This window comes from Narcine bancroftii, chromosome 4 (assembly GCF_036971445.1).
Source record: "Narcine bancroftii isolate sNarBan1 chromosome 4, sNarBan1.hap1, whole genome shotgun sequence".
NCBI lineage: Eukaryota > Metazoa > Chordata > Chondrichthyes > Torpediniformes > Narcinidae > Narcine > Narcine bancroftii.
The window spans coordinates 75,731,678-75,747,739 of record NC_091472.1 but is presented as its reverse complement, the minus strand read 5'-3'; the positions used below and the strand labels follow the sequence as shown (position 1 = coordinate 75,747,739).

The window sequence follows — 16,062 nt, the reverse complement described above, 5'->3', positions numbered from 1 at the left end:
CTCTGAAAATAAAACTCCATGGAGATTTCCATTTAAAAAAAAATACCTCATACATCTTTTTAGCTCGTCTGTTTTCAGCCATCTTCTTACTGTGTTTTGTCTGAACACAAAGCTCTGTTTTGCAAACTATAAACCCCCTTCTCGAGTTCTGAAGAAGCGTTGCTGACCCAAAACGTAATCTAGTTTATCTTTCCACAGATGCTGCTTGACTGGCTGAGTTCAGACATTTCCGTTTGGGTTAAAGATTCTCTTTCCCACAAGCTTTGACTAATCTCTTCTTTACAAAAAAAAATGTACGCATGTAAAGTTGCACGTGTGAGTTTCAATATATTGGATTATTTTAAAGTAGATTGTTCTAAATAGTTAGCCCTGCACAACTTTTTTTTAAATGGAGGAATGGCCTAGAAAGACTGAATTGGCAAGTAATTTATTTTTTTCCATCTTTCTGGATCTTAATGTATAAGTGTTCCAATTTCAGTGGAATTTGTTGCACATGGATGTGAGAAGCTAATACAAGCTAATGATTAACGATTGAGTAGATTCCAGTTTCTGCCTTTGGCCTCTGACCTGCATCTCTCAATTTAAATGTAAATCACTGAAGCTTTGCGTTCTGAATTGCTGTATAATTGGTATTTTTTTCCATTAATTTCATAACTGAGTGCTTACAGGAGATTTGAATAGGATTATTACAGTTCAATACAGTCCTTTTGTCTTTTCATATGCTTGCTCAGTGGGTGGAGGTATTGGCATTGCTTGTCTGTGATCTTCAATTTTAACATACAAGTTAAAATTAAATGCAAGCAGCTTAGTGAATGCATTTAATATCCCCTGACAGTTACGCATTGCTTGGTTTAATAAGAAGCTTAGAATTATCCACCCATGTTTCATTTTCTTTTGGTTAAACATTATTTTAAAACACTATCTCTTTCAGACCAGGTCTGTTCAGTTGGGATAAAGTTACTAAGATGTCTGTTGTGGGACGGCTTGAACATGCTTTTAATATAGCAAAGAAACATCTGGGCATAGAGAAGCTGCTGGATCCTGAAGGTAAGCTGTTGTTTGATACGAGTATGTTGTTCAGATGAAATGCACAGGTGCTATAACTCATTCTAATTTATTTGAAATGGGACTGTTTGTAATCTGCTGGGTTTCCAACCGGCCTTGTTACTGATGGGTAGATTGAATGGGAGATTTATAGATGGCTGTTGAACCTCTTGCAGGTATCACGTCATACTACATATTTTGACAAGGATATGATGTAATATCCAAGGATATTTTGTAGTCAAAACAGAAAAAGTTGCAACAAGATGTTTTGTGTTTCAAATGTTTGCTAATCAGAACTGAATGCAAAAATAATATTTTTAGTCAGAGTAGAAGAGTAAGTAAAAGGCATTGGGGAGTGATCTGCCAGATTTATTAGCCACACAGGGAAATAATATTACATCATAGGAAATAGTGGGCCAGTAAAAGTCTGATTTCTCTAGTTTTCCCAACACCATTGGATATTGGAATACTGAATGTAATGAATTACATTGCAGCTTACTAAAAAAAATTCTGGCTCCTTATTTAAAATTTTGAAATAAACTTTCAGTTTTGGATAATTATTCAAGTATTGTTTTGAGTGGTTCAAATAGCTCTGATTGGTTGATGAGAGTTCTTGTAATTATTTCTCATAAAGTGCTGTCTGAAAGGAATCTGTCCATGGAATCTGTCCATGGTATGTTCTTCCTTTGCATTAACTAGATGCTAGTGTTTAAACATAGCTATATTCACCCAAAGATGTAAAATCAATGCGTGTGACTGCATCTTATACTTTGCAAGAATGATTTGGGTCAATGGAAACAGATGAAAATGTAGCCTTTGCTCTGCAGTTGGCATTTTTATTTTGCATACAGCTTTATACTTGCATTGATTCATCGATCATCATCTACGGTTGAATGTATTAAAAGAATATAAGAACAAAGAAGTTGGCAGTCTGACCATTTGAAGCTGCTCTGCCATTGAGTAAGGTGATGGCAGATCTGGTTGTGGATTCAACCCCACCCACCTGTCTTTTACCCGTAACATATAATTCCATTACTATGCAAAAATCCATCTGTGTCTTTAATATATAAAATTTCATAGCCTCTACGACTACATTCTTGAGCAGAGGGTTCCACAGATTCACTACTCTGTGATAAGCAGTTCAACCTCTGGTCTGTCCTAAATGTACTCCCCTGAATCTTGAGGCTAGGTCCCTTAGTTTCAGTTTCATTTACCAGTGGAAACAACCTTCCAGTCTCTGTTTTCCCTGTCCCTTTCATAATTTTATGTTTCTATAAGATGCTCTCTCATTCTTCTAAATTCTGTGAGTATAGTCCCAGGTGAGTCAATCCCTCATAGGCTTAACCCCACAATCTGGAATCAACCTGGTGAACCTCCTCTGCATTGTCCCCAAAGCCAGTGGATCTCTCCTCAAGTAAGGAAACCAGAAGTGCATTCAGTACTCCAGGTTCCATCTCATCAGTACGATGTTCAGTTGCAGCAGAAACTGTCTGATCAGTCCCTCTAGCAATGAAGGCCAACTTGATTGACCATTGGTAGCAATGAAGGCCATTTTCCTTGATAACCTGTTGCCTCAGCAAATCAGTCTTTTGTTATTCACGCACAAGGACTCCAAAATCCCTCCACACATTATTCCTGATGGAAAAATGTCTTTCCAAATATCTTGCTGTTTCGTCCTTCATGATAGCTTCAAGCATTTTCCGACTACCGATGTTATTAACTGGTCTATAGTTACCTGCCTTTTGCCTACATCCTTTATTAAACAGTGGCGTGATATTTGCTAACTTCCAATCTGCCAGGACTTGTCCTGAGTCCACAGAGTTTTGGTAAATTATCACAAATACCTCCACTATAACTAAGATTTCTTTCAGTACCCTGGGATGCATTCCATCAGGACCAGGGGACTTGCCTACTGATTAGGCTTTGAAATTGCTAATGTTGGTGGTCTGTTAGGAAATTGTAGTAAGGTAAATATTAGCATAAAAGTCAGTTTGTTGAGCTGACAAGAGTTCCACAGATTCACTGGAATAAGTAACTGGTACAAGTGATATAAAAAAAATGATGGAAATGATTTGTTTGTTCAGGCGACATTTGAATTGATGACTGTTTATCAGAATTGTGAGCCACATCCCAAGTTGGCGCCCCCCGCCCCCCCCCACCATACAACGGCATTGGGGGGGGGGAGGGGGTTAGTGGCGGCGTTGAGAGGGAGGTTAGTGGCAGCCCTGAGAGCAGGATTGTGTCAGCGCTGAGAAGGGAGGATGGTGGTGGCTGCACTGAGCGTGGTTGGGGGTGGGGGGGGGGCATGGGGGTAATGACACTAGTACATGACAGCCACTGAGAATGCCTTGTCACCATTATTTTGCTCACTACTGCCAGCCTGAGTCTGGACTGAATATTACTGCTCTGGCTTCTTCATTAAACTTTGCAGCAACTTTACCTTACTACAATTTCCTAACAAGACAGAAGGTTTGGAATGCCCCCTTTTCCCTCACTGTCCCCTGACCTCTTGGATCTTTCCACTGCCCACAAGGGGTGGGGGGGGGGTGCCAGTGCCCACTTTGGGAATCACTTAAGGTAAATGATAAATGTTTAAGATGCAGCTTAAAGAGGAAAGAAAGGAGTGAATAATAATACAACAGGCAGTAGAGGTGAAAGGACAAACTAGTGAAGATGGTAAGAGGATTTATTGTAATGCTCCAATTGGTTTATCAACAGGAGTGTAGCAACTTGTCTCTTCCCTTGAAATGGCACAGCACACCACTTGACAGTAACTGACCTCTTCCCCTGCCCCATCCACTGTTAAAGAATAAAAGGTGTGTCAATTACACACTGTTAGTGCATTCTGTATAGTTTCTTAAGGCTGAAGTGAGAGTCTGGTTAAAATATTTGACACTATTTCAAGTTAGTTTGTTCTGATAAATGTACAAGGGTGAATAAATTGTACATTTTTGTTTTTTTTTGTATCTGTGTACCTCTGGAAATTTTGTTTGCATTTCATTGCTGAACTGTGCTTTAATTCAGATGTTGCTGTTTCCCTGCCTGACAAGAAATCCATCATTATGTACATAACATCTTTATTTGAGGTGCTCCCTCAACAAGTCACCATGGAAGCCATCCGTGAAGTGGAGACCCTGCCAAGACAGTACAAGGTTGAATGTACTGGGAGTCTTCCATCCCATCAGCTGGTGAGTGCTTGCATATTATTGCATAGCTTGTAAAATACACTAGTGAGAGGTTGAAGCTGAAGTTAGAGAATTAATCAGCTGTAATATTGGAGCCAGTTAGTTCTTCAACATGATTGAACTTGTTTAGTTGGGAAGTTGCTGATGAGATTGGTGTTGAGCCATGATTTGAATACTGCAGAATATCAGCCCATCTGCATTTTAGATTTTACCCAGAGCAAACTATTCATGCGATCTTTGTGGAGAGAATCAAGAATCTGAAGCATGCTTAAGTGTCACGAATAGAATAAATGTTCGATATCAAATGGTTCAATATAATTTTCTTCATCAGTCGTCTTATACTCCACAGAAGTTAAAAGGACTTAATCCTAGTTATTCAAATAAGTGTCACCGATGTGTGAAAGAAATCGGGACTTTTGCGTTCATTGTGGCCTTGTGAAAAAGTGGAAAGTTTTTGGAATGAACTGAATTTATTATTAGGGCAAATTATGAAGATAAAGATACCAAAGGATCCAAGAATATTTTTACTTGGAGATATTTATGAAAAGGATATAAAATTGAAATTGGACAAATACCAAGAAAAATTTTTAAGAATTGCAACAACTGCAAAGAAATGTATAGCAATATCATGGAAAGATGAGAGAGGTGTTATTAAGTAGATGGTATAATAAGATGTGAAATTGTATACCTTTGGAAAAAATTACGTACAGTTTAAGGAATCGAGTTTAAAATGTTTACAGTATTTGGAAACCATATATGGATTTTATGGATAATTTTTTGTCCACCTTTTCTATCTTATCCACTCCTCTTAATTAGTAATTTTTAATAATATTGATTGTATATTCTAATATTATTGTATATTAAATGGTAGGTGTTTCTTTCCTTATTTTTGGGTGGGGGGGATGGAGAGAAAAATATAGAAGTATTTTTTTTCTTTCATTGGCTATGGATATTTGATTATTTATTCATTTTTTTTCCTGTAATGATGCAAACAATTAAATAAAAATTAAAAAAAAAAGAATCTGAAGCATGCTTGAATGAATTAAATCACTGAATGATTAAATGTGCAAATTCTAGATGGACGATGGATTATGTCTGGTTGGCTGACATGGGATTCGGTCATAAAGTTGGGCTTTGGTGAACCTTTGAAGTTAAGTTGCAAATAAGAGTCACCCGAAGTCACCCGAAGGCCAAATGTATGTTTTGAGATTGAACTGGTTCCGTTAATTGTGAAATTGAAAACCCAAGAGGCAGTCATATCTATGACTTAAGCTGTGTGTGGATTTTTTTTGGGTGGTAAGGCATTATAACACACAAATTCTCATCTCAGAGTTGAAACACTTGGAGACCCAACTTTATAGCTGAGATTCCAACCCAGTTGAAAATACACATGTTCAAAAATTCATAACTTAGAAATGAACAACCAGCATCATAAAGGGGAGATGTTTTGAATGTTTTGATTAGGATGTGACCGCAGAAAAGGAGATGTTGTACACTGGAGCTGAAACTCCCGAGACGGTAACTGAGATGGAAGTGGACTTGGACAGTTACCAAGCAGTTCTGGAGGAGGTCTTGACATGGTTATTGTCTGCTGAAGATATGCTCCAAATGCAAGATGACATTTCCTCTGATGTTGAGGAGGTGAAGGAGCAATTTCATGTCCATGAGGTATATATAAATTCTGCATGTATATGGAGAGGTGTTGGGCTTTTGCTCTTTACATGTTAGACTCAGTTAAATGTGTTTAGCGATATATAAAATAAGTTTCAGGAAAGATTTATTGATGAATAAGCAAAATAACTTTAAATATCACACTTTTGATTCATTGACCTGCTATTTTTTTTCCTTATGACCTGAAAATGCTAAGTAATGGATTTAATTAGTTACTTTTAACAACATTGGAACATCTTCAAGTGCTGTTGTTATTGCTCAACTTGTCTAATTCAGAATCTCGGGGATGGAACTTGTTGAAAAAGCTCCCAGTGCCCTCTGTTGAATTTGTTCTGCCTGAGAGGCAAAATTAGTTATGAATGAGGCTAATGAGTTTTGCATTCAAAATTCAGATATTACACAAAATAACCATCCCAAATAAAAGCTAAAAGTTATGTGGAGGAAAGTGCACAAAGCGAAGAGGTTTGTTTAAGCAGCAATTCTTTGTGGGATGGTATTGGCAAATAGCTTTTAATGTAGAGCATTCCTTATTCCCTAACAGAGGAAAAGAAAAACAGAAATGGTAGTGATGGTGCCATATGTTCATTGTCAATGAGGTTGATGTTATTTTCTCTGGCACCCACTCCAACCCTCCCCCTTCATTATTTTCAGACAAAGTAATTATGCTTAATGGATTGCTGAGATGCTATTTGGGTTGGGATTCTGTGTTTTTGGAAATTATGCCAATATCCTAGGGAAATATTTTTTTCCTTCTGTGTTATGTTGCACAGATTTAGAATTGAATTTGAAAATACTAAATGTTTAAGTCAGCTTTCATCCCATCACATTTACCACCTTTAGGAAATCGTGCTGAAGAGAAATACCTCAATAGTAGTGCATTTTCTTCCCATAATGACCATCTTTCTGAAATACTTGTTGAAAATTCTACACTCCTGGAATATTTTGTCATTTTTGGAATAATGAATGAATTTGTGTGTAAAAATTCCAATATATCAGTGGTTGTTGATGTACATATGTCTGCTCTAGTGATGTAGTTAAGTAGAATTGAAAATATTGAAGGTTTGAATCCCGGTGGAGTCACTTAAAGACCAAAGCAAAATAATAAAAGTTGTGATGGAGATCTAGGGACCTCGAAGGAGTTCCATCAATAAACTTCTGTAATGGTCCCAATTAAATTGGTTGATATAATCAGAGAAAATGTCTTAGGATTTAATTAAATCTGATCAATAATAAGTGCAAATTTATAATTCTTTGATTTGCCCCTACAAGGTAGGAATAAAAAAAAGTGAATAAAATTCAGAATTGGAAACAAATGGATTGTGCAGGAAAAGGTGAGGAGGGTGTAGAACAGAAATCAGAAGAGGTGAAATGGCAGAGGTGATGATACAAGGGTGATGTGTGTCATATTGGTTCAGTTACAGAAAGAAAATGTTAGTTCAGAGGAGGTACAAGTGAAAACAGAATAATTTTAGCCTCTTTTAAACTGCAGCACCTGGGTAGCCCTCCTGGGATATAGGTCCGATTACAGAGGTAAAGATGCTGGAAGCACCTTTTAAATTGCAGGAGAATCAACCCATTAAATTGCCATCCCAGCGATTTAAGGGGGATTCTGCCCCCACAATGATGTGTCACGTATTCACTGGAATTACTGCCGGATGTTCGGATGCTGGCTGCCTGGTGACGCACACACACAATTTTCAAATTGCCTGTGGACGTGACCTAGGTAAGTTTAACTGGGTTCCCTGACTACCTCTGAGGTAGGTCAGGGACCCGGTTAGATTCTGATGGTGTTGACCGGATCAGACCCTTTCTAACTGCCATGTGACTGGGGCGCTAACCGGGCAAATTACAGGCAGTTTGAAAGGACATACTGAGGTTTATTTAGTGATTAATGCCAACTTAAGTTGCTGTTGATTCAGATGGAAAAATAGGTATTTGCCTGAAGTGCTCTTCTCAGTAGTTGTTAATTGTATAAAAGTTCTTATTTAGTGTGAAAACTATTGAAAGAAAGTTTTGCAAAGCCCAAAATATATGAAATTAAGACAATTAATGAAATTAAGACCATGAAAGGTTTGCTGAAGTAAATCATAGGCATGAAATAATTGTCATTGAATTTAGAGTAACTGGTGAATAAGATTAATTTGCTCAGAAATGGGTAGGTGTTTATTGATCTTGCAGATTCCATTTAAACTGAATTTTTTCCTTTTTGAACCAGACATTTATGATGGAGTTGACTGCTCACCAGAGTAGTGTGGGTAATGTACTTCAGGCTGGAAATCAACTCATTGCACAGGCCAATCTAACAGAAGAGGAGGAGGATGAGATCAGAGAGCAAATGACTTTGCTTAATTCTAGGTGGGAAGCACTGAGAGTTGACAGCATGGACAGACAAGCTAAGTAAGTTGAAACATGTAAAATGTTTTGAATTTTGTCACAAAAGATCATTATTATCAATATCCATTAAAAACAATTAAATATTAATTGTGAAACATTGTTCCTCAACTTTCTATAGTCATTCAGGTGTCTGACTTGAGTGAACCCAACAGCAGACTGATGTTATTTATTCCAGATTTGATCTAAAAGTGGAAGCATTAGACTAGCCCATTGCAGTAGAAGCGAGGCTCTCTGTTACTCTCTTTGGTTGCTTTCTGGAGCAGCATCTGAACTTAGTTTGTGAACCCAATATTTCTGCCTTTCCAGAGCTCCAAGAATATTGTCACTGACATTCCTTCACTTTGTATTTTTCAGATGATGTCTCTTGTACTAAAATGTTAACTGTGTAATATGCAAGGAAGCCGTGGGATAACTTTATTTTTTTCACTTTGCTGTTCTAAGCTTCCACTAATGAATCCCTTTTATACATTTAATATATTGATTGCCTTTATGTTGAAAAAGATGTTGATGTCATTTCTAGTTCCATTGACGAGTCTTTCTATACCAATCCTCTTCGCATTGATGGTGAAAGTGCTTGGCCACTTTCAGAAGTTAGGGCACTTTTATCTGCCTGGGTTCAATTTTCACTCAGAAGTTGCAGAACTTTCTGTGAGACCACCTGTGATTAGTAGAATGGGTAAAACACAGGATTCTGTCGACACTGTGGTTGAGTGTAAAAAAACACAAATGCTGGAGAAACTCAGCAGGTCAAACAGTGCCTTAATGTAGCAAAGAAGGGCTTGAGCTCTTCATCAAGGTGATTAGTAGAAAGTCATTGATTTTAAGAAGCTAATTGTTGATAATAATTGAAGGTGAATCCTTATCAGCTGATGCAACTGGGCGCACTTGCATGTTCGACGTACATGCATGTAACCATTATGGCTTCAGAGAATGATCCAGCAACAGGGGAGGCTTTTGACCCATCATAACTTTGTTGGCTCTTTGGGCACTATGGTAAACCACTGATATTCTCTAATTGGCTGCTCCAGCTGGACAAACCTCCTGATACTGATCCTACCCATAACCCTTTGGATGCTCTCCATTCCACTCTGCTTTGATCAATCATTGAGGTTGACAGCTGTTCCAGTCTATATTTAATAAAAGCCTATCAATTTCACAACCTCACTCTTTTGTGATCATTGATGGTGCTGTAGTGTGTGGCTACGCGAAGTGTGGATTAAGAATGAACCACACACACTCACACACTCACTCACACACACACACACACTCACTCACTCACACACACACACACACACACACACACACACACACACGCTCTCACACACACTCACACACACACACTCTCACACACACTCTCACACACACACACTCACACACTCATACACACACACTCTCACACACACACTCTCACGCACACTCACACATATACACACTCTCACACACACTCTTACACACGCACACTCTCACACACACTCTCACACACACACACTCACACATTCACACTCACACACACACACACTCTCACACACACACACTCACACACACACACTCTCACGCACACTCTCACACACTCTCACACACTCTCACACACACACTCACACACACTCACACACTCTCACACACACTCTCTCACACACACTCACACACTCTCACACACACTCTCACACTCTCACACACACTCACACACTCTCACACACACTCTCTCACACACACTCACACACTCTCACACACTCTCACACACACACACACACACTCTCACGCACACTCACACACTCACACACACTCTTATACACGCACACTCTCACACACACTCTCACACACACACACTCACACATTCACACTCACACACACACACTCACACACACACTCTCACGCACACTCTCACACACTCTCACACACTCTCACACACTCTCACACACACACTCTCTCACACACACTCACACACTCTCACACACACTCTCTCACACACACTCACACTCTCTCACACACACTCACACTCTCTCACACACACTCACACACTCTCACACACACTCTCTCACACACACTCACACACACACTCTCTCACACACACTCACACACTCTCACACACACTCTCTCACACACACTCACACACTCTCACACACACTCACACACTCTCACACACACTCTCTCACACACACTCACACACTCTCACACACACTCTCTCACACACTCTCACACACTCTCACACACACACACTCACACACACACACTCTCACGCACACTCACACATATACACACTCACACATATACACACTCACACACACTCTTATACACGCACACTCTCACACACACTCTCACACACACACACACACTCACACATTCACACTCACACACACACACTCACACACACACACTCTCACACACACACACTCACACACACACTCTCACACACACTCTCACACACTCTCACACACTCTCACACACACACTCTCTCACACACACTCACACACTCTCACACACACTCTCTCACACACACTCACACTCTCTCACACACACTCACACACTCTCACACACACTCTCTCACACACACTCACACACTCTCACACACACTCTCTCACACACACTCACGCACTCTCACACACTCTCACACACACACACACTCACACACACACACTCTCACGCACACTCACACATATACACACTCACACACTCACACACACTCTTACACACACTCACACACTCTCACACACACTCTCTCACACACACACACTCACACACTCACACACACACACTCATACACACTCTCTCACACACACTCACACACTCTCACACACACTCTCTCACACACACACACACACACACACACACACACACACACACACACACACGAGTTGATGTCAGAATGATTTATTGTTCTGCCACCTCTATTTATATTAAGACCCTGCCTCTGAATACAGGAGTGTTGTCATCGCAGCACCGGCCTCCGACTGGCCAGCGTTCCTGCCGTTGCCTGCTCTTTCCCACTGTGCGAAACGTCATGCAGGTCGACGGCTGTTGGTCCCTGTGGGGCCCTTGCGATCGCTCTGTTAGCTGGCCATTTTGTGAGCCGGGTTGTGACTTGGTTCGTGGGCTGCTACAGTGCATAAATTTTATTAACTATAAATTTTCAAGAAAATGCAGCAGTTCCTGAAATCTGAGAAGCTCAACATTGACTGTTGATCATCCGATGCCCTGAACATGTTGGAACTCTGGCTATGCTGTTTTGAAGACTTTCTGGCAGTGACCGTAGGCGTTATCACCACAGATGCTAACCGACTGAAGCTACTCTTCTCATGAGTCATTCCCCTAGTATCTGTTGATCAGTGACACCAGCTCATACCTGGTGGCCATGGAAATTCTGAAGGCCCAGTATTGCAAGAAAATAAATGAAGCCTACGCCAGGCACCTCCTGGCCACCAGAAAGCAGCAACCTGGTAAGTCAAGCACTGAGTACCTGCGGGCCCTCTGGAACCTATACAGAGTATGTGACTGTAAGGCTGTGATGGCTGCCTCTATCACTTTCTCTGGGACCTTTTTGGCATCACCAACTGGGTCTCCGTTTTCCAGTGGGAGATGGGCCGCACGGAGGACCTTTATAAATTACAGGGCACTTTCCCATACCTTGATAGTATGACCATCTGCGGCCACAACCTGCAAAATCACGATGCAAATCTCTGTAAATTCCTCCAGTCAGCAAAATGCCTGAACCTAACTTATAACAAGGACAAATGTGTGTTCCGGACAGCACTACTAGCCATCTTTGGCTGCGTGGTTGAGAACAGCGTCATTGGGCTTGATCCTGACCGCATACGTCTGCTACGGAGCTACCTCTCCCACATACCCACAAAGCACTGAAGAGATGCCTCGGGTTCTTCTCATATTACGCTGAATGTGTCCCCAACCATGCGGACACGTTTCCCCTGCTGGCAGAGGCCCAAGATGTGTTTGACCGTATCAAGCACGACATCGCTAAGGCAACCATGCATGCTATAGATGAGTCCACACCGTTCCAAGGGGAGAGCGCTGTGTTCGACTTTGCCCTGGCTGCCACACAGTCAGACCTGTCGCCATGTTCTCACACACCCTTCAGGGCCATGAAATTCGCCACTCTTCGTTGAGATGGAAGCCCAGGCCATTCTGGAGGCAGCATACCCACTACCTCGCCGGAAAACGATTCACTCACCTCTTGGATCAGAGAGCGGACGGATTCATGTTTAATAATAAGCAGAGGGGCAAAATCAAGAACAATAAGATCCTCAGGTGAAGAATTGAACTGTCCACTTACAACTACAATATCCTCAATCAGCCTGGCAAACTTAACGAACCCCTGGATGCTCTATTCTGTTGGACTTGTGCCAGTGTCCAGATGGACAGACTGCAGACCCTCCATAATAACCTCTATTACCCTGGAGTGAGTAGGTTTTTCCATTTTGTCAAAGCTCAAAACCTATCATACTCCGTCGAGGAAGTCTAGACAGTGACTGAAAACTGCCATATCTGACCAAATGCAAACCGCAATTCTACTGACCGGATAAAGTGCACCTGATCAAAGCTACCCACCCCTTAGAGCACTTAAGCATTGATTTCAAGGGGCCTCTCTCCTTCTTCAACCAGAATGTTTACTTCCTTATAATCATTGACAAATACTCAGGTTTGCCTTTCGCCATTCCCTGCCCAGACGTGACTATGGCCACAGTTATCAAGGCACTCTACAATATCTTCACACTCTATGGGTACCCTGGCTTCATCCACAGTGACCGGGGGACCTTATACATGAGTGATAAGCTGTGGCAGTCAGTACCTGCTGACCAGGGGCATCGCCATGAGCAGGACCACCAACTACAACCCGAGAGGGAATGGGCAACTGGAAAGGGAGAATGCCTTGGTCTGGAAGACTGTTCTCCTGGCATTTCCCAATGGCAAGAAGTCCTCCCAGACGCACTCCACTCCATCAGGTCACTTTTATGTGTGGCCACTAACAACACACTTCATGAACAGATGTTTGCTTTCCCTAGGAAGTCCGTGTCAGGGACTACGCTGCCCTCCGGGCTTACCTCCCCAGGACCGGTTGTACTTTGAAACCAGGCAATCTAAGACTGATCCACTGATTGAGAGGTCCGCCTCCTCCACGCTAAACCCCGGTATGCCTATGTTGTCTTCCTTGATGGGCGCGAAGACACAGTCATGATCCAGGATCATCATCCGGTGCTCCTCCGATCACCACTGACCACCAACAGACACTTCCTTCCCCCCTTCCCCCTCCTGCTGCTACCTTAGGGTCCCTGAGCCTGCAGCTGACCACTCTCTACCCATGATGCACCAGCACCACACTCCCTTATCCCCTCAACTGTCTTCACCTCCCCTCGACAAACTGCAATCGTCATGACAGTCCAACCCATAAGTTGCTCAGGGTGCTACAGCAGTGCCTCAAACATTATCACATCGTTCGCTGCGGCAAAGGAGACCCCCCTGACAAACTTAATCTGTAAAGTGTATATTTGTATATGTATATTTGTTTCATATTGTTTTTCTCACCCCGCAGGACTCTTCTTAAAAAGGAGGGGTGAATATGGTAAACCACTTTTATGCTATGATTGGGTGCTGCCGGCTGGACACACTGCCTGAAGCCAATTTTACTCCTATCCTTCTGCATGCTCCCCATTCCAGTTGATGGCTGATCCAGTATGAAGTTAATAAAAGCCTATCAATTTTACAACTTCAATCTTTTGTGATCATTGATGGTGCATCAGGCACTGAATGGTCTTGTCTTGTGCTGTAACATTACTGTGACCTTGCTATTTAGTGGGATCCTAAATGAATCTGAACATTTGGTTTTTCCTTGCATTTTTAGCACAAGTACAAATGCAAATTCTCCTGTCTTTCTGCTGAAGTCCTTCCCTCCCTCATATGACTGTACCTAGTTTTGGGAACATTGTATCTTGAGTGGGTGGTCTGTTGCTGCTTTTAGTAAAAAAAATGAAAAGTAGCATTTTGTGTTAAAGCAAAATGTTTTTGTTTGAAATAACACACAACTCATGGTGAGGCATGTTTTAAGGGTCTTTGCATTGCTTTTAAGATACCAGTAGACTAAAACTTCTTCTTTGGCTTGGCTTCGCGGACGAAGATTTATGGAGGGGGTAAAAAGTCCACGTCAGCTGCAGGCTCGTTTGTGGCTGACAAGTCCGATGCGGGACAGGCAGACACGGTTGCAGGGGAAAATTGGTGGGTTGGGGTTGGGTGTTGGGTTTTTCCTCCTTTGCCTTTTGTCAGTGAGGTGGGCTCTGCGGTCTTCTTCAAAGGAGGTTGCTGCCCGCCAAACTGTGAGGCGCCAAGATGCACGGTTTGAGGCGATATCAGCCCACTGGCGGTGGTCAATGTGGCAGGCACCAAGAGATTTCTTTAGGCAGTCCTTGTACCTTTTCTTTGGTGCACCTCTGTCACGGTGGCCAGTGGAGAGCTCGCCATATAACACGATCTTGGGAAGGCGATGGTCCTCCAAAAACAATGCAATATCATATGGCGATGCATATGTTTGCAACAGAAAACCAGTGTCGCTTGTCATGAACAGTCGGCGATGCAGCCACAGTAAGGATGGTGTCGTGGGACTGTCTCTTCTGGTCTAGACCGGAAGGTCATGTATGCCCTTGCGTTATCGGGACGCAAGCGGCGGGATGTTGGGGGTGGGACCAAGGAGAGGCTTAAAAGGCTGCAGCGTGGAATTCAAAATAAAACATTCGTGATACTCGAGCTCACAGCCTGTTGTTTGAGTCTCTTTGCTGCGCTCCTCACAACTCACTACAGCCATAATATTCCTGCCTTGCTTTCAAGAGGGTAATATGTTTTCCGATATTTAAATTAAAAATTCAATTTTCTTTCAGGCTTCATGAGGTTCTAATGGAGTTACAGCAGCGGCAACTGCAACAACTATCAAATTGGCTGTCTCAGACAGAAGAGCGTATTCAAAAGATGGAAGCACAGCCTCTAGGAGATGAACTTACATCCTTCAAAGAAAAGATTGAGGAGCATAAAGTAAGTGCATGTGGTTTGAGCATCCCACTAATCCCCAGAAACAGATGAGAAGAGTTTGTGTGATGTCTTAAAGCAGTGCTAATTAGCTATTAATTATTAACTAATTAGTGACCTATCCAACTGTGCTGGGTAGGTCACGTCTCCAGAATGGAGGACCATCGCCTTCCCAAGATCGTGTTATATGGCGAGCTCTCCACTGGCCACCGTGACAGAGGTGCACCAAAGAAAAGGTACAAGGACTGCCTAAAGAAATCTCTTGGTGCCTGCCACATTGACCACCGCCAGTGGGCTGATATCGCCTCAAACCGTGCATCTTGGCGCCTCACAGTTTGGCGGGCAGCAACCTCCTTTGAAGAAGACCGCAGAGCCCACCTCACTGACAAAAGGCAAAGGAGGAAAAACCCAACACCCAACCCCAACCCACCAATTTTCCCCTGCAACCGTGTCTGCCTGTCCCGCATCGGACTTGTCAGCCACAAACGAGCCTGCAGCTGACGTGGACTTTTTACCCCCTCCATAAATCTTCGTCCGCGAAGCCAAGCCAAAGAAGGATTTATTGTTAGTTGTGAAAAGAATTAATGAATTTTTACTCATTTTGTTCCGTTTGGTTTTCATTGTAGATTTTAATCTGTTTTTCAGGTGAAATTATTTTCGCTTGGGTTATCGTTGATTGATTATTCATTTGGTCCAGTCTATAAATTTGGAGCTTCAGTATTGTTGAAGACTTGAAAATCTTGCT

The 16,062-nt window shown here is 42.0% G+C and overlaps 1 protein-coding gene across 2 annotated transcripts in view; it reads left to right on the top strand.

Annotated features, from left to right (window-relative positions):
* The window catches only part of LOC138760695 (utrophin-like), a 632,519-nt gene that overhangs the window by 183,883 nt on the left and 432,574 nt on the right, over positions 1–16,062 (top strand). For both annotated transcript variants that reach the window (XM_069931641.1, XM_069931640.1), the window contains 5 exons: positions 932–1,047; positions 4,069–4,232; positions 5,694–5,897; positions 8,116–8,297; positions 15,173–15,323. In XM_069931641.1, the coding sequence (XP_069787742.1) occupies positions 932–1,047; positions 4,069–4,232; positions 5,694–5,897; positions 8,116–8,297; positions 15,173–15,323 (817 nt within the window). The remainder of the gene's footprint in view (positions 1–931; positions 1,048–4,068; positions 4,233–5,693; positions 5,898–8,115; positions 8,298–15,172; positions 15,324–16,062) is intronic.